This window comes from Tachyglossus aculeatus, chromosome 18 (assembly GCF_015852505.1).
Source record: "Tachyglossus aculeatus isolate mTacAcu1 chromosome 18, mTacAcu1.pri, whole genome shotgun sequence".
NCBI lineage: Eukaryota > Metazoa > Chordata > Mammalia > Monotremata > Tachyglossidae > Tachyglossus > Tachyglossus aculeatus.
In genome coordinates, this window is record NC_052083.1 from 8,583,832 (window position 1) to 8,603,560 (window position 19,729).

Sequence of the window (19,729 nt, forward strand, 5' to 3'; positions counted from 1 at the left end):
CCTTAAAATGGCTCGGGGCCTTCTCCCTCCCTCCGCGCCATTTAACCGGCTCCTCCCTCTCTTCTCCGTCCGCCCCTGGAACTGGCTCTATTCCCAAAGGAGCCACCAATTAATCAATCCTATTTTGGGAGTGCTTCCCATGTGCAGAGGACTGTGCTAAACGTTTGGGAAAGCACACTATAGCACCAGCTAAATACTTTACGATAACGCAGATGAGTTTTCCCCGTGGAAGATCAGTCCCAGCGGTGAGTTTTTAAGCTGTTGTAGCAGATTCTGGGGTTCTCCCCAACACCCCATCTCTACACACACCCCTTTCGTCCTTCCTTTTTCCCTTCTTTGTTCCTGGGATTGTGCTGTTCCTGAAAAGGTCGTATCTGGAGCTCTGCTGCCTCCTGTAGTTCTTCCGGGCCCGGCAGGCCTGAAGTGTCTCACAAGTGGAAGGTGGAAAAGAAAAGTGGAAAAGAAACCGTTGCATTGAGCTACTTCCTCACCCCAATCCCCAGGGAATGGTCAGAACTGCTGGTTTGGGATTTTCAGGGACCAGCAAAATTCTTCCAGGAGGACAGCTGCTTTCGAGTCTGCTATGAGTGGCCTCCCCCTCCGCACTGGTGGAGCTCAGTGACTGCCCAGACTTAATCAATCAATCAATCGTATTTATTGAGCTCTTACTGTGTGCAGAGCACTGTACTAAGCGCTTGGGAAGTCCAAGTTGGCAACATAGAGAGACAGTCCCTACCCAACAGTGGGCTCACAGTCTAAAAACCAGTCAATCCATCAGAGAAGCCCCAGCCTGTCCTAGTGGGAGTCACCAGACCTGGGTTCCAATAATAATAATAATAATGATAGCATTTATTAAGCGCTTACTATGTGCAAAGCACTGTTCTAAGCGCTGGGGAGGTTACAAGGTGATGAGGTTGTCCCACGGGGGGGCTCACAGTCTTCATCCCCATTTTCCAGATGAGGGGACTGAGGCCCAGAGAAGTGAAGTGACTTTGCCCAAAGTCACACAGCTGACAGGTGGCGGAGCTGGAGACCTCTGACTCCAATCAATCAATCAATCGTATTTATTGAGCGCTTACTGTGTGCAGAGCACTGTACTAAGCGCTTGGGAAATACAAGTTGTTAACATATAGAGACAGTCCCTACCCAACAGTGGGCTCACAGTCTAAAAGGACTCCAAAGCCCGGGCTCTTTCCACTGAGCCATGCTACTTCTCTAATCCCGGCTCCGCCTGTCTGCTCTGGGCAACTCACTTCACTTCTCTGGGCCTCAGTTACCTCATCTCTAAAATGGGGCTGAAAACTGACAGTCCTGTGTGGGCAGGAACCGTGTCCATCCTGATTAGCTTGTATCTACCCTGGCACTTGGAACAGTGCCTGGCACATAGTAAGCACTTAAATGCCATTTATTTAAAAAAAAATCAGTGGTATTTATTGAGCATTTACTGTGTGCAGAGCACCATAATAAGCACTTGGGAAAACACAAGAATTGGTAGACAGGATCCCTGCCCACAAGAAGCTTAAAGCTTATAGGGTGAGACCGATATTAAAATTGTTAGGGGTAAGGGAAATATTAGGGTATCACTGTGATATCCCTGAAGCAGCATGGCTCAGTGGAAAGAACCCAGGCTTGGGAGTCAGAGGTCATGGGTTCTAATCCCGGCTCCACCACTTGTCAGCTGTGTGACTTTGGGTAAGTCACTTCACTTCTCTGTGCCTCAGTTCCCTCATCTGTAAAATGGGGATTAAGACTGTGAGCCCCCCTGGGACAACCTGATCACCTTGTAACCTCCCAGCGCTTAGAACAGTGCTTTGCACATAGTAAGTGCTTAATAAATGCCATCATTATTATTATTCATGCAATCGTATTTATTGAGCGCTTACTGTGTGCAGAGCACTGTACTAAGCTCTTGGGAAGTACAAGTTGACAACATAGAGAGACGGTCCCTACCCAACAGTGGGCTCACAGTCAATTGTACCCTCCCAAGCGCTTAGCACAGTGCTGTGCATACAGTACAGGCTCAATAAATAATAATAATAACGTTGGCATTTATTAAGCACTTACTATATGCAAAGCACTGTTCTAAGTGCTGGGGAGGTTACATGGTGACTGTAGCCCACTTTTAGACGGTGAGCCCACTGTTGGGTAGGGACTGTCTCTATATGTTGCCAATTTGTACTTCCCAAGCGCTTAGTACAGTGCTGTGCACATAGTAAGCGCTCAATAAATACGATTGATGATGATGGTGATCATACCATCGATTGTACGGAGAGGGTTAAGCGCACTTTTCACTACCCCATGGTACCCCAGCAGCCAGTGGTCAGTGCTATAAATAATGGAAGGTAATCAAATTTTAAGTGGAGCAGAATGCTGATTTGGAGAGACCGTGACATTTTCACCGCTCCTTATTACGGGCTATGCCCTGGGAACTGGTTTTTAATTGGAAATCCTCCCGGCGACATGCTAATTTGGTTTATTTATCCCACCACGGAGGGATCAGTCAGCCTCCGCTTAACATGGAGGGCTTCTCCAGAGGGGGAGAGGTGAATCTCACAAATAACCCTACCAAAAGCACTGCTCGTTGACTTTCCTAGGAATAGGGGCATCCCCGGCTACATTCTGCTGTGTCCCCTCTGCCCCCCAAGACTGACCATCCCTCCCCGGGGGCTTGGGCCAAAAAAAGGGTGTCTTGGTGCCTGGGTTGGAGTTCTGAAGCAGAGGCAACACAGCCTCGAGGCTGGAACCTGGGCCTGGGCCTCAGGAGGACCTGAGTTCTAATCCCGTCTCTACCACTCGTCTGCTGTTGGAGCAAGTCACACGGTCAGTGAGCAGCTGAAGCTGAGGCAGCAGTGGCACCCTGTCTAGCGCTTTGCACATAATAAATGCCATTATTATTATTATTATTAAGAGGATGCATAAGTTCTTCCGTAATGAGGAACCACCTCCCACTGGGGAGACGGAGAGGGGCGTGTGCCAGCAGTCACGCACCCCTCCACAGGCTTTATAATAATAATAATAATGTTGGTATTTGTTAAGCGCCGGGGTAGGTACAAAGTAATCGGGTTACCCCACACTGGGCTCACAGTCTTCATCCCCATTTTACAGATGAGGGAACTGAGGCCCAGAGAAGTTAAGTGACTTGCCCAAGGTCACACAGCTCGTTGACCCTCCTAGGAATAGAGGCATCCCCGGCTACATTTTGCTGTGTCCCCTCTGCCCCCGAAGACTGACCATCCCTCCCCGGGGGCTTGGGCCAAAAAAAGGGTGTCTTGGTGCCTGGGTTGGAGTTCTGAAGCAGAGGCAACACAGCCTCGAGGCTAGAACCTGGGCCTGGGCCTCAGGAGGACCTGAGTTCTAATCCCGTCTCTACCACTCGTCTGCTGTTGGAGCAAGTCACACGGTCAGTGAGCAGCTGAAGCTGAGGCAGCAGTGGCACCCAGTCTAGCGCTTTGCACATAATAAATGCCATTATTATTATTATTATTAAGAGGATGCATAAGTTCTCCCATAATGAGGAACCACCTCCCACTGGGGAGATGGAGAGGGGCGTGTGCCAGCAGTCACGCACCCCTCCACAGGCTTAATAATAATAATAATAATGTTGGTATTTGTTAAGCACCGGGGTAGATACAAAGTAATCAGGTTACCCCACACTGGGCTCACAGTCTTCATCCCCATTTTATAGATTAGGGAACTGAGGCCCAGAGAAGTTAAGTGACTTGCCCAAGGTCACACAGCTCGTTGACCCTCCTAGGAATAGAGGCATCCCAGGCTACATTTTGCTGTGTCCCCTCTGCCCCCCAAGACTGACCATCCCTCCCCGGGGGCTTGGGCCAAAAAAAGGGTGTCTTGGTGCCTGGGTTGGAGTTCTTAAGCAGAAGCAACACAGCCTCGTGGCTAGAACCTGGGCCTCAGGAGGACCTGAGTTCTAATCCCGTCTCTACCACTTGTCTGCTGTTGGAGCAAGTCACACGGTCAGTGAGCAGCTGAAGCTGAGGCAGCAGTGGTACCCTGTCTAGCGCTTTACACATAATAAATGCCATTATTATTATTATTAAGAGGATGCATAAGTTCTTCCGTAATGAGGAACCACCTCCCACTGGGGAGACAGAGAGGGGCGTGTGCCAGCAGTCACGCACCCCTCCACAGGCTTAATAATAATAATAATAATGTTGGTATTTGTTAAGCGCTGGGGTAGGTACAAAGTAATCGGGTTACCCCACACTGGGCTCACAGTCTTCATCCCCATTTTACAGATGAGGGAACTGAGGCCCAGAGAAGTGAAGTGACTTGCCCAAGGTCACACAGCTAAGTGGCAGAGCTGAGATTAGAACCCACAACCTCTGGTTCCCCAGCCCGGGCTCTTTCCACTGAGCTACACTGCTTTAGTCGTGGAAACACGCATTTAAGTAGTATTCACTATGCCCACAGCCAAATGTCTACCCAGGGAAGCAGTCTATAGCTACCTACCTGTTGGTATTAGCAATACAGACACCAGGACCTTCCCATTTCAATTTGTTTATGGTATCTGTAATAATAATAATAATAATAATAATGGCATTTGTTAAGCGCTTACTATGTGCAAAGCACTGTTCTAAGCGCTGGGGGGGGGATACAAGGTGATCAGGTTGTCCCACGTGGGGCTTACAGTCATCATCCCCATTTTACAGATGAGGTAACTGAGGCTCCGAGAAGTTAAGTGACTTGCCCAAGGTCACACAGCAGACATATGGCAGAGCCGGGGCTCGAACCCATGACCTCTGACTCCAAAGCCCCTGCTCTTTCCACTGAGCCACGCTGCTTCTCAGTGAGTCTCTGTAAGGACTTACTAGGTGCCAGGCACTGTACTAAGCGCTGAGGTAGATACAAGCTAATCAGATTGGACTCAGTCCCTGTCCCACATGGGGCTCACAGTCTTATTCCCCATGAGAAGCAGCGTGGCTCAGTGGAAAGAGCCCGGGCTTTGGAGTCAATCAATCAATCAATTTATTGAGCGCTTACTGTGTGCAGAGCACTGTACTAAGCTCTTGGGAAGTACAAGCTGGCAACATATAGAGACGGTCCCTACCCAACAGTGGGCTCACAGTCTAGAAGGTCAGAGGTCATGGGTTTAAATCCCGGCTCTGCCAACTGTCAGCTGTGTGACTTTGGGCAAGTCACTTCACTTCTCTGGGCCTCAGCTCCCTCCTCTGGGAAATGGGGATGAAGACTGTGAGCCCCACATGGGACAACCTGATCACCTTGTATCCCCCCCAATGCTTAGAACAGTGCTTTGCACATAGTAAGCGCTTAATACCATCATTATTATTATTATTTTGCAGACAAGAGAACAGAGGCACATAACCTCATTATATTGTTTTCATCAATCAATCAATCGTATTTATTGAGCGCTTACTGTGTGCAGAGCACTGTACTAAGCTCTTGAGATACGTTGGATTCCGCTTTAAAATAGGGATCCACAGACTGCATTGTCTTGTTGGGCCAAACCTAACAGTCCCTCCTTTTCCTCCTTCCCTGTGCTTCTTCCTTCCCCTCTCCCCCTCGTTTCCCTCTCCTCTTCCTTTCCCTCTCCTCCTCTCTCTCACCCAACCGGGAACACATCCACTCCCAGGGCCTTCCCTCTATTTCCCTGCTGCTTAAAATCCCAAGCCAACGTTACCCACCAGAATCATTTCCCCTCAAGAGAGCAGGCGGAAAGGAGGAAGCGTGCCTTTGAAGGAGAGCAAGCAGCACTCCTACCAACCCCTTGATAAGTTAAACCAACTGCCTGACTAATTAATTTGTTCCTTTCCTTCAACTAGCACGAGCTGGGTAATTACAGTGTTGTGAGAGTGACAGGCCAAGCCTCTTTCAGCAAATCCCTTATAAAATCTGCCTGCAGTGGGAAATGATACACAGCTCTGTCTTAATTGCCAAAGTCGTTTATGTTGAAGACCCTTTTTATCTTCCAATTATCACCGCATTGGGTCTAAAAGCAGAATCAGCCCAAGCGGCTGCTTGGTACTGAGTGCACAGAAGCCAAAGAGACTTGGGCCCCTGTTGGATGTATAATAATAGTAATAATGATGGCATTTGTTAAGTGCTTACTATGTGCGAAGCACTGGGGGGTGCAAGGTGATCAGGTTGTCCCATGTGGGGCTCACAGTCTTCATCCCCATTTTACAGATGAGGTAATTGAGGCACAGAGAAGTTAAGTGACTTGCCCAAAGTCACACAGCTGACAATTGGCGGGGGTGGGGATTTGAACCCATGACCTCTGACTCTCAAGCCCATGTTCTTGCCACTGAGCCACGCTGCTTCTCTCAACCCAGGACCGTCCCCTTTAGCAAGCCAAGCCACATTCTCCCTTCGTCCCATTCGCCCCCACCACCAAGTAGCCAGAGCTAGTAATAATAATGGCATTTATTAAGCGCTTACTATGTGCAAAAGCACTGTTCTAAGCACTGACGAGGTTACAAGGTGATCAGGTTGTCCCACATGGGGCTCACAGTCAATCCCCATTTTCTAGATGAGGGAACTGAGGCACAGAGAAGTGAAGTGCCTTGCCCAAAGTCACAGAGCTGACAAGTGGCGGAGCCGGGATGTGAACCCATGACCACCGATTCCAAAGCCCGGGCTCTTTCCACTGAGCTATTCTCAGGTGTTTCCAACTCTCTACAACAGCAGCTCTGTTGTAATCACACCCCCACACCTCTCTTCCCTCCTCCCCCCTCAGCTCCAACATGGAAACCAGCCCGAGAGACCAGGGCTTCAGAATGCAAAATCAATCCGAGGTCAGAATGCATTTCCAACGTATGGTCTCCAGCAGCTGGAAAACAATTCAGCCGTCTCCTGCGTCCTGGCCAAATGAATGTCATCAAGGAAAGAAATTGGCTTGTTAAGGAAGCAGTGAGCTCAGTTGCCTCTCCTAGTTCTAGTACAGAAACTTAACTTTGTGCAAACACAAGGTTTTCTTGCCCCTGGATCCTGCACCGTACTCTGTGGGCTGGATGCAGACAGTCTCAGCCCACTCTGTTTTGGCGCCAGAATCTGGGTTCTGGAAAGGATAGTCAAGAGTCATTCAGTCCATTCATTCATTCAGTCGTATTTATTGAGCACTTACTGTGTGCAGAGCACTGTACTAAGCACTTGCGAAGTACAAGTTGGCAACATATGGAGACGGTCCCTCCCAACAGTGGGCTCACTTGCCTGCAGAATGACCTTAGGAAGTCACTTGACTTCTCTGTATCTAGGATTCCTCATCTGTAAAATGGGGGTAAGATACTTATTCTCCCTCCCCCATGTAAGCCCCATGTGGGACAGGGACTTGTCTGATCTGATAATAATAATAATGATGGTATTTGTTAAGCACTTACTATGTGCAAAGCACTGTTCTAAGAGGTTACAAAGTGATCAGGTTGTCCTACGGTGGGGGGGCTCACAGTTTTAATCCCCATTTTACAGATGAGGCAACTGAGGCCCAGAGAAGTGAAGTGACTTGCCCAAAGTCACACAGCTGACAGTTGGCAGAGCCGGGATTTGAGCCCCTGACCTCTGACTCCAAAGCCCGGGCTCTTTCCACTGAGCCACGCTGCTTCTCTGATAATACATCTTTTACAGTGCCTGAGTAAGTAAGAACTTAAATACCACAATTATTAGCTTTCGGAGGGACGACCGAGTGCCAACAGGAAGAGAAATGGACTCCGTGGGGCCGGAGAGCCCGTAAATCTTGGCCCCACTTCTGGTTTGTTCTACAGGAAACTGTATGAAATTCACTAGGCTTGGCACCCCAGTAATCTCCCAAGCGCCGCAGCAATAGGTCGGAAGGGATGCTGTTTCATCCAGTTTTCCCAGACGTTTTGTTGAGCTTTGGTGGAGAAAGCACGAAGCTGTTATTCATTCTGAAACCATTATCAAAATAATGCCTCCGAAGGAGAGGCAGCCAGGCTTACTGGATTCACAAAGAAGCCCACCTCCCTCCCTGGATCTCCCATAAAGAATGGACGGCGTCAAGTAGTTCGCCTGCCTTCGGTGAGAATGCAAGGTGGAGGGGAAAGGTCTGAGCAGACTAGCTAATAAAGGATACTGAAAATATTGGGCCACGAGTAGCTGAGGTAGAGCTAGGAGCAACGGAGATGGCCTTCAAGAGAAGCCACAGTCGTGAGCAACTTGAGAAGGAAAATCTGCCCCCGAAGTAAATCCACTCACGTTTACCCCGTTAGACTGAAAATCCCCCGAGGGCCGAGACCGGGTCCCAAGCCTTATGTCTGCTGTGATCCAATCTCCCCCAGGGCCTGAAGAAGCCAAATATCGAGGAGATCCGGCATGCGAAGAACGCCGTGTTCAGCCCGTCCATGTTTGGCAGCTCCCTGCAGGAGATCATGAACATGCAGAAGGAGCGTTACCCCGACCGGCAGCTTCCTTGGGTGCAGACCAGGCTCTCGGAGGAGGTACTGGCTCTCAACGGTGACCAGACGGAGGGCATCTTCAGGTAATCGAGCCCTCCCCCTCCTCTCCCTCCCACCTGCCGCCGAGAAAACCACTGGCCTCCTTCAGGGGGCCTCCAAGCCCAGCACAGCCTCAGTTTCCCCCACCTTTCCCTCCCCGCCGGATTAGAAAAGCTCACCCCGAGGGTCTCGGTCCACTCGTTCAGTTGGGAGGGGTTGTCTCACAGGCCACTTTATCGGAACTGGCCCAGAGAGATGGGCATCGCTTCAAGTCCTGCCACTGATTCCGAGGGCTCCCGGCTCCGCCAGCTGTCAGCCGGGTGACTGTGGGCAAGTCACTTCACTTCTCTGTACCTCAGTTACCTCATCTGGAAAACGGGGATTAAAACTGTGAGCCCCCCGTGGGACAACCTGATCACCTTGTGACCTCCCCAGCGCTTAGAACAGTGCTTTGCACATAGTAAGCACTTAGCAAATGCCATCCCAGCCCCTGCCAGGGTAGCGGGTCAAACTGTGCTTGGGCCCATTATGGGCATTTCTGACAAAGGAGAAAATTCCTCCCGCTACGGATCTGGAGGATTATTAGAGGAAGTCGCTGCCATTGGCCCCAAATACTAGAGGCCTCAAGCCCCGACCCTAAAAGAGACCCAGTTCTCTGCACCTCGGCCAGACCCCAGGTGGAAGAGTTGGAGGGTCCCCTTTGGGTTGCCCAGGAGTAAACGGGCTGCCAGTTCAGCAAAGAGAGACTTTGGTTGGTGGGTTGGTTTCCGGGGTGTTGTCTTTTCCCACAACCTCCCAGTCCTTTCCCCTGCCGAACATCATCATCATCATCAATCATATTTATTGAGCGCTTTACTATGTGCAGAGCACTGTACTAAGCGCTTGGGAAGTACAAACATGGGCTCACCCTTGGCTCCACCTCCAACCCCGCTGCCCCCCAATGCCGTGGGTCTGGGCTTGCTTTCACCGCTTCCCGCAGCCTCCCGTAGTTGGTATCGCTCTCCCTCTCAGGGTCCCCGGGGACATCGATGAGGTCAACGCCCTGAAACTACAGGTAGATCAGTGGAAGATCCCCACCGGCCTGGAAGACCCCCATGTCCCCGGTAAGAGCTTCTCCATTCATTATTTCTTCATCCCCGGACATCCATCATCATCATCATCAATCGTATTTATTGAGCGCTTACTATGTGCAGAGCACTGGACTAAGCGCTTGGGAAGTACAAATTGGCAACATATAGAGACAGTCCCTACCCAACAGTGGGCTCACAGTCTAAAAGGGGGAGACAGAGAACAAAACCAAACATACTAACAAAATAAAATAAATAGAATAGATATGTACAAATAAAATAAATAAATAAATAAATAGAGTAAATCCCACCCACAGGGTGGGATAAATAGAGTAAATCCCTCCCACAGGGGAGGCCCCTGGCCTGGAACGCCCTCCCTCCTCACAACCGCCAAACTAGCTCACTTCCCCCGTTCAAAGCCCTCCTGAGAGCTCACCTCCTCCAGGAGGCCTTCCCACACTGAGCCCCCCTTTTCCTCTGCTCCTCCTCCCCTCCCCACACCACTGGTGTATATATGTACATATTTATTATTCTATTTATTTTTTTTAAAATGCGGATGCGTGCATATCCATAATTCTGTTTATTTCTGTGGATACCTGCCTACTTGTTTTGTTTTGTCATCTGTCTCCCCACCTTCTAGACTGTGAGCCCGTTGTTGGGTAGGAATTGTCCCTATTCGTTGCCGAATTGTACTTTCCAAGCGCTCAGCACAGTGCTCGGCACTCAGTAAGCGCTCAATAAATGCGACTGAATGAGTGAATGAATTAGTATAAATGAACCACCTCCTTTCCCCCTCACACTCCTTCCCACTGGGAGTGGGGAGCAGAAGGAAGGTTTGACCCAAGAATCCATCAGCACCAGAAAAGGTATCGGTGTGGATGGGCCGGAGCCCCTGAGCCGCTTCCTTATCCCTCCTCGTGGAAAAATGGGCCGTCCATACGTTAGAGGCGTCGCTACGCCTAGGCCCACCCCCAGCACAAGTGGTAATCACCATGCTGCTGGCCTTCCCCTCTCCTCCTCCTCCTCCTCCTCCTCCCTGTGTTTTCCTCACCGTGCTCTTGCTCTGCAGCCTCCCTGCTGAAGCTGTGGTATCGGGAGCTGGAGGAGCCCCTGATTCCCCATGAGTTCTACGAACAGTGCATCACCCACTACGAGAACCCGGAGGCCGCCATCGCCGTCATCCACTCTCTACCCCGGATCAATAAAATGGTGCTCTGCTACCTCATCCGCTTCCTCCAGGTAGAGTGAGGCAGGCCCGGGGGTGGGCTCGGCCCGGGGGTTCGGACCGACTTCCCCGGACCGCCCCCCAAAACCATCCCCATCCTCTCACCATCCTCTGGGCTTCCCCCGAGAAAGGAAGAGGGGTGGAAGCTACGGGAAAGAGCACCTTCTAATCCCGACTCCGCCTGCAAGTCACCTCACTTCTCTGGGCCTCAGCTACCTCATCCGAAATGGGGATGAAAACTGCGGGCCCGATGTGGGACAGGGACTGCGTCCAACACGATGATCTTGTATCTTCCCCAGCGCGTAGTACAGTGCTTGGGACGTAGTGCTTAACAAAGACCACGTTTATTATCATTATCGATGTCATTCTTAAGGTGTCGGGAGGTGTCGTCTGACATCCCTAGGTTTTCCCCGCTGAATCCCCAAACTTTCCTTCTAGTCACCCAGGAGGGACCGTCTCTATACTTCCTAAGCGCTTAGTACAGTGCTCTGCGCACAGTAAGCGCTCAATAAATACGATTGATTGATTGATTGATAACACACAAGAAGCCCTCATGGATCGCCAACACTCCACACGTCCAGAAACCTCTAAGATCCTCTTAGCTCTGGATGGAACTGGCTTTCGGATAGAGGAAGGATGGGGGGAAAAGTCATTATGACTACATCTGGCCCTGGATGGCTGTCCAGGGGCTGCTGTGGGCCGTTGAAGTCCCTGGCTCCATCTCGCAGTCTAAAATGACCTTCCCAGGAGGAGCCACATAGCATTCTCCCACCATCCCACTTTCCTGGGGGCCTGAGATTCTCCCAACTGATTTGGGAAAGCCCCCCATTTGGCAAAAACCACGTTTGACTCCTAAGTACCATCGTCAGGACGCCCAAGGATAGGAAGTAGGAGAGATCACGAGTCTTAGCTCCGTCGGTGACTCTGACTCTGTGTTCCCTTCCTGCCCTGAGCTGCTGCCGATGGCAGGGAATCAATCGATCAGTCAGTGGTATTTATTGAACTCACTCTGTGCAGAGCACTGTGCTAGGCTCTTGGGAGAGGACAGTATAAGCAAGGATTCCCGAAGCTGACCCCGAGATGGGAGAGGCCGCCTCCCAGCATAATAATAATAATTGTGGTGTTTAATAATAATAATATTGATGGCATTTGTTAAGCCAAGTTGTACTTCCCAAGCGCTTAGTACAGTGCTCTGCACACAGTAAGCCCTCAATAAATGTGATTGATTGATTGATTGATTGATTAAGCACTTACTATGTGCCAAGCCTGTTCTAAGCGCTGGGGAGGTTACAAGGTGATCAGGTTGTCCCACGTGGGGCTCACAGTTTTAATCCCCATTTTACAGATGAGGTAACTGAGGCTCAGAGAAGTGAAGTGACTGGCCCAAAGTCACACAGCTGACCGTTGGCGGAGCCGGGATTTGAACGGACTCCAAAGCCCGTGCTCTTTCCACTGAACCACTCTGCTTCTCCAAAGCACTTACCATATGCCAAGCGCTGTACTAAGCGCTGGGATAGATACATGTCAGATCCCCCCTCCCGCCCACAGGTCTTCGTTCAGCCCGCCAACGTGGCCATCACCAAGATGGATGTCAACAACCTGGCCATGGTGATGGCCCCCAACTGCCTCCGCTGCCAGTCGGACGACCCGCGGATCATCTTCGAGAACACCAGGAAGGAGATGTCCTTCATCCGAGTCCTCATCCAGCACCTGGACACCAGCTTCATGGAAGGGGTGCTATAGCGAAAGAGGGGGCAGGCCCACGCCCCGCCCGCACCTCCTCCCCAACCGGCCCCCGACACCGCACAGAGACGTGGCACGGAGGAAAGGGACCGCGCCGGCCGGCCCGTCACCCCCGGCCCCCCGTTCAGCTCCGCCCCAGGGACGTCTCGCCCTTCCGGATGCCCGTCCCGACTCCGGCTCCTCTCCCCAGGGGGTCGAGGCTGGTTGCCTGGGATGAGCGCCCTGAGCCGACGATCTCCTTTCTTCGCGCATCTTGCCTCGGAAGGTCTCATGGATGGCAGCGTCTGTGCCGCAGCCTCCCGGCGCCCCACCTGATGGGAAGACTTTCAGCCCTGGCGGGAAAGAGCCCGGCTTACGGGTAGAGGTGGGGCTGGGTTGAGTTCCCGGGGGCGCGGAGACCCCCCGGACTGGATCTGGCAGGGAAGGGCTCGGGCTGGGGCCCCTCTCCGGGGCCTGCCAGGTGGTTCGGCCGCTAACGCTCCCAGACGCCTTCCGGCTTTAGCGGAGAGAAGCCGGTGCTCTGGAGACGATCTCTCGGGGGACACTGAGCCTGTGGAGGAAGGGGGTGGGACCCGGGACGGGTGACGGATGGCCTTCCGGAGTCCGGCGAGGGGGACGTTCAGGCCAGGACGCCGGACGCCCCCCTCCCGGGTGGCCGACGCTTGCTGCCGCCCGGCCACCGTGCGGGGTCTGTCGACCCCCCCCGGTTCATTCCCCTCCGGAAAGCGTCGTGGTGTGGAAAGGGAGCGGGTGAGGTCTCCAGGCCCAGCTCCGGGTTTGCAGCAAGGGAAGGTGGGAGGGAAGCGGGAAGGGGAGGGGGGAGGGGCTGAGGGAATGTATTGACCACTGAAATAAGCATGACAGGTTATAAACTCACGATACCCACACGGGACAGTCGCCCCCCCCCCCCCCAGGCCCTCCCGAGGGAAGTAGGGAGGAAGGCTGAACGAGGGCAAGGCCCACCGTCCGCCCGGTGTACAGATTTCTCAATGGTTTTGTGTCGGCCTTTGTCCATGTCGCGTTTACCCAGCGGGCTCCCCGCTCCCTAGCCCGGCAGCCGCCCAGAGAAAGCTGGCCCGGGTTCGGGAGCGGAGAGGCCGGCTGCCGAGGAAGCCCGTGGGCGTTCGGCCCCCCTCGGCCTCCGGCGGGCCCAGCCCCTCGCGGTTTCAGAGCAGGCGGGATCTAAATCCAGCTAGAGACGATGACCGAGCTGAAGAAGAGGAAGTTGTCCTCCTCCTCCTCCTCCGGCTTCCGACCCCACTTCCGAGGCTTCCTGGCCGAAGCCACCCCGTGTGTCCCTCCGCACCTGGCTCCGATTCCTCCGGTCCCGGTGTTCCGTCCCCACCCTCCGCTCCCTCTCCTCCTTCCCAGGCTGCTCCACTCCTCTTTGCCCTCTGCTCGTTTGGCTTCGGACCGCTTCCCCGTCCCCGCAGCCCGCTCTCGGCCCTGCTTCCTCTCCTCTTTGCTCGGCTCTCCAGGTGGGTGCCGGCTGCTAGCTTCCCTTTCTCCTCCCCGGATCTGCTGGCCGGTGGCCTCTGCCTTCCATCCCCAAGTAGCCCTGTGGGAAGAGAGCAGCGGTGGGCGTTAGGGCCCCTGCCTGGCGTTTCCAAACTTGGGTCTGACTTCTCCGGCGGCTTCAGCGTCCCATCCTCCCGCCCCCCTGTCCCATCTGCAGCGCTGCTCTTTCTGCCATGGCACTTCCAGTCCCCCTGCCCACCAGTCAGGACGGAAGCCTAGCTGTGGGACCAGTTGCCCCCTTCACTCTTTTCCCCTCCCCACGCTGGCCTTGTGGCTCCTACCTGACGCCTCGTGAACACCTTCCTCTACTGAGAGAGGGACGCTTCTCATCTCCGGGCCTCCCTCCTAGGTTCCTGGTCTCCGGGGATAGCCGGACAGGGCAGCTTACCTGGCTTCCTTTGGGCAATCCCGGGGAGGTAAGGGAGTCCAGTGTCCGGCCGGCGTTCCGGACCATCATCTGCCACGGCGCCCTGCCCTGAAGAGTGTGCTGCTTCTCTAACTGAAGGGTCTGTTTCTAGCTCGTACCTCCCTCTCTTGAGTGAACCCAACCCTTTCCACCTCAAGTGGCCTTTCCTGTGACCCCAGCTTCGCCTCCTCCCCGCTCCTCCCTCCACGCTACGCCCCACTTCACATTTCGGCCTCCCCCCTTCCCCTCTCCGCTGCGTTGGAGCCACGCGCCCTCCTCGCCGGTGGGACGGAAGCCACGGGGGTCTGGAGAGCGAGGCCCCCAAGGCAAGCCGAGGCCGCAACTCACTCCGGTACCATTCCCGACCCGAACCAAAGTGCTTTGGCCTCTCCCTCCCGCCACCCAGTCCGGTCTGAGGCGCCGAAGCAGGAGTCTACCTTGGAGCGTGGGTCCCCACCTCGCCCACCCTCTGAGGCCCAGGTAGGACAGGGCACGCCTGGGCACTCTGGGCCAACTAGAGAGTGGTTAGGGCAGTAGGGATGGCTCTGGGGGTGCTGGGGTAGGGAGGGGAACGGGAGAAGCCTCGGAGATTATTTTTTTTGTCAGTGAAACTATAAATTCAGAATCTAGTCGTCATCCCAAGCCAGTAAGAATCTATGTATAGATATATAAATAGAGTGAGAGATATAAGTACTAAATTTGCTAATGAAACAGTTCTAATCCAAAGGCTATTTATCTCCCCACCGTAGGTATTGCCCATTTTTCCTCTCCGCTTTTCTTGGCTTCCGACCAAAAAGCAAACACGACTCTGTGAGAAACGCCCTTTTTTCCCCCATCAGCCCTGGACGCGGACTGTCACCGCCCGCCCCCAGGCCAGAGAGAGTTGAGGTTGCGGCACCGGCCTCCAAGGAGCCTCCTCTCGGGCCTCAGGGGCCCAAAGGTGCGACGGAGGGTTAGTCCCAAAGGGCCCCAGACACCAAAGGAAATAATCCGCGACGTCTAGGTGGTGGGCAGGGAGGGTGACCTCTCTTCCCTCTGCAGCCAAGGCAAGAGAAGCCAGGAACCTCCCTGCTTAGCCATCTCGGGAACGGTTTTCTTCTTCTGCGCATACACGTGTGCGTGTGAAAGTGGTGTGTGTTTGTGTGTGTGTGTGTGTGTACGCGTGCGTGTACGCGCACGTGAATCAACCCCAGGATTCCCAGCCGCCCGCGCCCCTGGAGCCCCCCAGCCCGATCCCTCGGGGGGCTGTACGAGCCCGGCCCCCCCGGGCTGAAAGTGGGGAGAGAGGGGTGGTCTTCCCCTTCGACACCAGCCTCTCTCGCTTCATGGCGACAAGTCACAAGTTGTATAAAATTCCCAGACGCCAAGAGGCAACCACCTCTCCGCTATCGTCGGGCCCAGCCGGGCTGCGGTTCCGCCACCCCCCCCCCCCCCCGCCGCCTTGTTTTTAAAACGAAATGGGGCTTTCTCCCAATTGTACATTTTTCCAATGTTGGATTTTTCTGTTGTTCTGGTTGTTGTAAAACTTAAGTTTTTTTTTTCCCTGTTTTTATATATCTATTTTTTTTAGGATTGAGTTTTTATTTATTATTATTAAAAAAAGAAAAAAGCAAAAAACCACCCTCCCCTGCCAGGCCCACCCCACCAAAAAGCCCATTGGCATCCAGGGAAAGGCGGACCGGATCAGCCGAAAAGTGCCCCCCCGGGCTCCCGGCCCCGTCTGCCAGGGTCCGCCTCTGCTCCCCTCTCGTGTCCGGCTCCGTGCCACCGACTGACCCCGGGTGGTCCCGTCCTCACGGCCCCCGGCGACGGGGAGGACGCCGGTCCTCAGGTGATGGACGGCCAGCGAGGGCAGTTGGAGCAGAGGCCCGTCGTGGGGTCCGGGTGGCCAACCCCGCCTCTGCACCTCCTCTATCCTGAGATCTGGTGATGGGGCGACAACCGGCTTCAGGGACCAGCGAAACTGGGAGTCACCCGAGGGCCACCGCGTCACGTGGGGTGCCGTATCCCAAGGATGGCAAATTATGTGGGAGAGGGGGAGAGGTGTGGGGGAAAAGATATCTCCCTGCCCCTCTCTCTCTCTCTCTTTCCCCACCCCGCAACGGTGCAGGCCATTGGTAGCCCTGGGTAGCTGACATTTCTCAGCCCGGGAAGACGGGGATATAAAGAGCAGAACTACCTGTCATTCCAGTAATCAACAGGTCCTTCCCACCCCTTCTCCGTGCCCGGGGTTTTAAGGGAAGCCCAAGTGGGGCAGCCGCTATCTCGGCTCTTTGTACTTGTCTCCGACCCCACAAAATGCCGGCTGGCCTGGGGTCACCGGCCTCTTAGCACTGGTCCTGAAGGGGAGGTCGACTTTTCTGCCACCTTTAGGTTTTCACCCCCAATTGGTTTCCTCCTCATTCTTTCCGTTCCCCCTTCGGCACTGGGTAGGCCACAGTTTTAGAGCCCTGCTTGGTGGGCTCCTAGCGTGGGGCCTGGGCCAGTCCAATACCAGTTCTCTTTAGGCCGAGCCTGATCTGAATTCCGGGGCGGTGAGGGGCCGGAGTTGCGGCCGGGGGCTGCCTCTCTCAGTTGCCCTTGGGATCTGCCATCCTGGCAGGGGCGGGCAGATTTCAGAACACGCGTGAAGCCTCAAACATGTGGCAGCGCCACAATCAATGCACTGCCTGGGGACCAAAATCCTTCCCCTCTTACGAGGCCGGGGGGGTGTCCCAGAAAGACCCACTCTCGGGGCAGAGGGGGAAAACAAGCCACTCCAACCGTGCCCAGCCAGCCTGCCCTTCTGGGCTTGGGAAGGGGCCCTGCCCCCCCTCCCCACCCCCGAATTCCTCCCTGGACAATCATCTCAGGAACTGGGCAAACCCCCGGGGGGTGAAAAGAGGGGGACAGGTCAGCTCTCCATCTTATTTGTAAGGGGTGGAGGAGGAGGAGGAGGAAGAGCAGAGCAGTCTTTGAAGACTGCTGTTCCCACCCCCCAGAATCCCACCACCTCCTTTCCCCGGGTCCCGTTGTCTGACTAACTCTGTAATTACAACGCATGGACATGTAGAGGCGACTCCATGTTGTGTGAATAAACTACATATGGACATTCCCCCGTGCTGGCCTCTCGTCTGTATCACGTCCGCCCGTCCCTGGCTCTGTGACTGCCGCTCTCCTGGGCCACCTTTCTCACCAGCCCACCAGTGCTCGAGGAAGGGGAGAAGGAGGCCGAGGAGGAGGCGTCTGGCCAAGGGAAGATGGCAACAAGGTGGAATTGATCGGTGGGAGTCGGGGGGGAGGGAGATACGTATGTGTCCATCCTCATTGGCCCCCCCACCGGCCTGACCGCTTCTCGGCCTCAAAATCGACATCTCTGAAACTTAGCGGAGGGAAGAAAATCAATGGGTTGCAACCCCGCCAAGCCGTAAACTGTAGAAAAAAGGCTGAGAGGCGTGCGTGGACAGGTATGGAAAGGACGACGAGAGCAGTGAAAATAGAACAGTCGTAGTGGATGACCCCCGTGTCGTTTTCCTTTCGTGCTTTGTAGGCTCCAACAAGCACGAAAGCCTGTAGACGTAACGTTTACTTGTTCAAAAGACCTTTGGCAAGGGACCTCACCAGAAGCTTTTTAAAAAAAGGCAAAAAATGAGCAATCAGGGTTTGGAAGGAATGTTTCATTACGGATAGACAACTGGCTAAAAGAGAGGAAACGAAAGGTAGGAGTTAAGGACCGCTCTTCTGAATGGAGAAAATGGAGGTCAGTAGCAGGGTCCTCCAGGACTCTGGGATGGGACAGTCTTTGTTGAATATATATATATTTATATATATATATATAAAATGGCATTTATTAAGCACTTACTATGTTCTAAGCACTGGGGAGGTTACAAGGTGATCAAGTTGTCCCTCGTGGGGCTCACAGTCTTAATCCCCGTTTGACAGATGAGGTAACTGAGACACAGAGAAGTTAAGTGACTTGCCCAAAGTCACACAGCTGACAATTGGCCGAGCCGGGATTCGAACCCAATTGAATGCATTTAAACGGGTTAAAAATTGAAATCTTCAAGCTTTCAGGTGATTCTACGCTCCTCCAAAGATGCCCATAGGGTCCAGAAAGACCTCGAATAGCAAAGAAGTGGGCTGAAAGGTGGCAGATGAGCAAATACAAAGCAACGCATCTACGGAAAATTAGCCCAAATTATCACTTTTTGGTGAGGGATGCGGCTAAGTGGTCAGCTGTGCTGAGGAAACAAATCTCAGAGCTACGGCTAAATGCTGTATTAAACGACCTGCAGCCATCAAGGCCGAACCAGATGCTGGGCGTCATCAGGAAGGGGATCGAAAACCAAAAGAAAGGCCAATTCAAATCATGGTACGCCCACACCCGGAATTCCGGTCAGTACATCTTAGGAAAGACATAGTAGAGGCGGGGGAGGTATGGAGAAAGGTAATTAAAAGAAGATTTCAGTCTGAATCAATGTTCTACTCTCTCAAGTGCTTGGCACAGTGCTCAGCACACAGTAAGCACTCAATAAATCTGATTGATGGATGGATTGATTGAGTAAAGAGCTAAGATTTCAGTCTGAAAAGAACTGGGTGAAAAGCACTCAATAGATATGATTGATGGATGGATGGATTGATTGAATAAAGAGTTAAGATTTCAGTCTGAACAGAACCGGGTGAAAAGCACTCAATAGATGTGATTGATCGATGGATCGATTGAGTAAAGAGTTAAGATTTCCGTCTGAAAAGAACCGGGTGAAAAGCACTCAATAAATGTGATTGATCGATGGATCGATTGAGTAAAGAGTTAAGATTTCAGTCTGAAAAGAAGCGGGTGAAAAGCACTCAATAAATGTGATTGATGGATGGATTGATTGAGTAAAGAGTTAAGATTTCAGTCTGAACAGAACCGGGTGAAAAGCACTCAATAAATGTGATTGATCGATGGATCGATTGAATAAAGAGTTAAGATTTCGGTCTGAACAGAACCGGGTGAAAAGCACTCAGTAAGTGTGATTGATCGGTGGATTGATTGAGTAAAGAGTTAAGATTTCGGTCTGAACAGAACCGGGTGAAAAGCACTCAATAAGTGTGATTGATCGATGGATTGATTGACTAAAGAGTTAAGATTTCGGTCTGAAAAGAACCGGACGAAGATTTAAATCCCCAAATCACCAGGCCTAAGGGGGCACCCACTGAAACGAAAAGATTCGTTTATTCATTCATTCTTCTAGACTGTGAGCCCGCTGTTGGGTAGGGACCGTCTCTATATGTTGCCAACTTGGACTTCCCTAAGCGCTTAGTACAGTGCTCTGCACACAGTAAGCGCTCAATAAATACGATTGAATGAATGAATGAATTC

The 19,729-nt window shown here is 52.8% G+C and overlaps 1 protein-coding gene across 2 annotated transcripts in view; it reads left to right on the plus strand.

The window, feature by feature from the left end:
• The window catches only part of ARHGAP39 (Rho GTPase activating protein 39), a 282,235-nt gene extending 268,860 nt beyond the window's left edge, over window positions 1-13,375 (plus strand). For both annotated transcript variants that reach the window (XM_038760044.1, XM_038760045.1), the window contains 4 exons: window positions 8,271-8,470; window positions 9,438-9,529; window positions 10,563-10,732; window positions 12,267-13,375. In XM_038760044.1, coding sequence (XP_038615972.1) covers window positions 8,271-8,470; window positions 9,438-9,529; window positions 10,563-10,732; window positions 12,267-12,461 — 657 coding nt within the window. In that variant the 3' untranslated portion in view covers window positions 12,462-13,375. The remainder of the gene's footprint in view (window positions 1-8,270; window positions 8,471-9,437; window positions 9,530-10,562; window positions 10,733-12,266) is intronic.
• The last annotated feature ends 6,354 nt before the right edge of the window (window positions 13,376-19,729 follow it).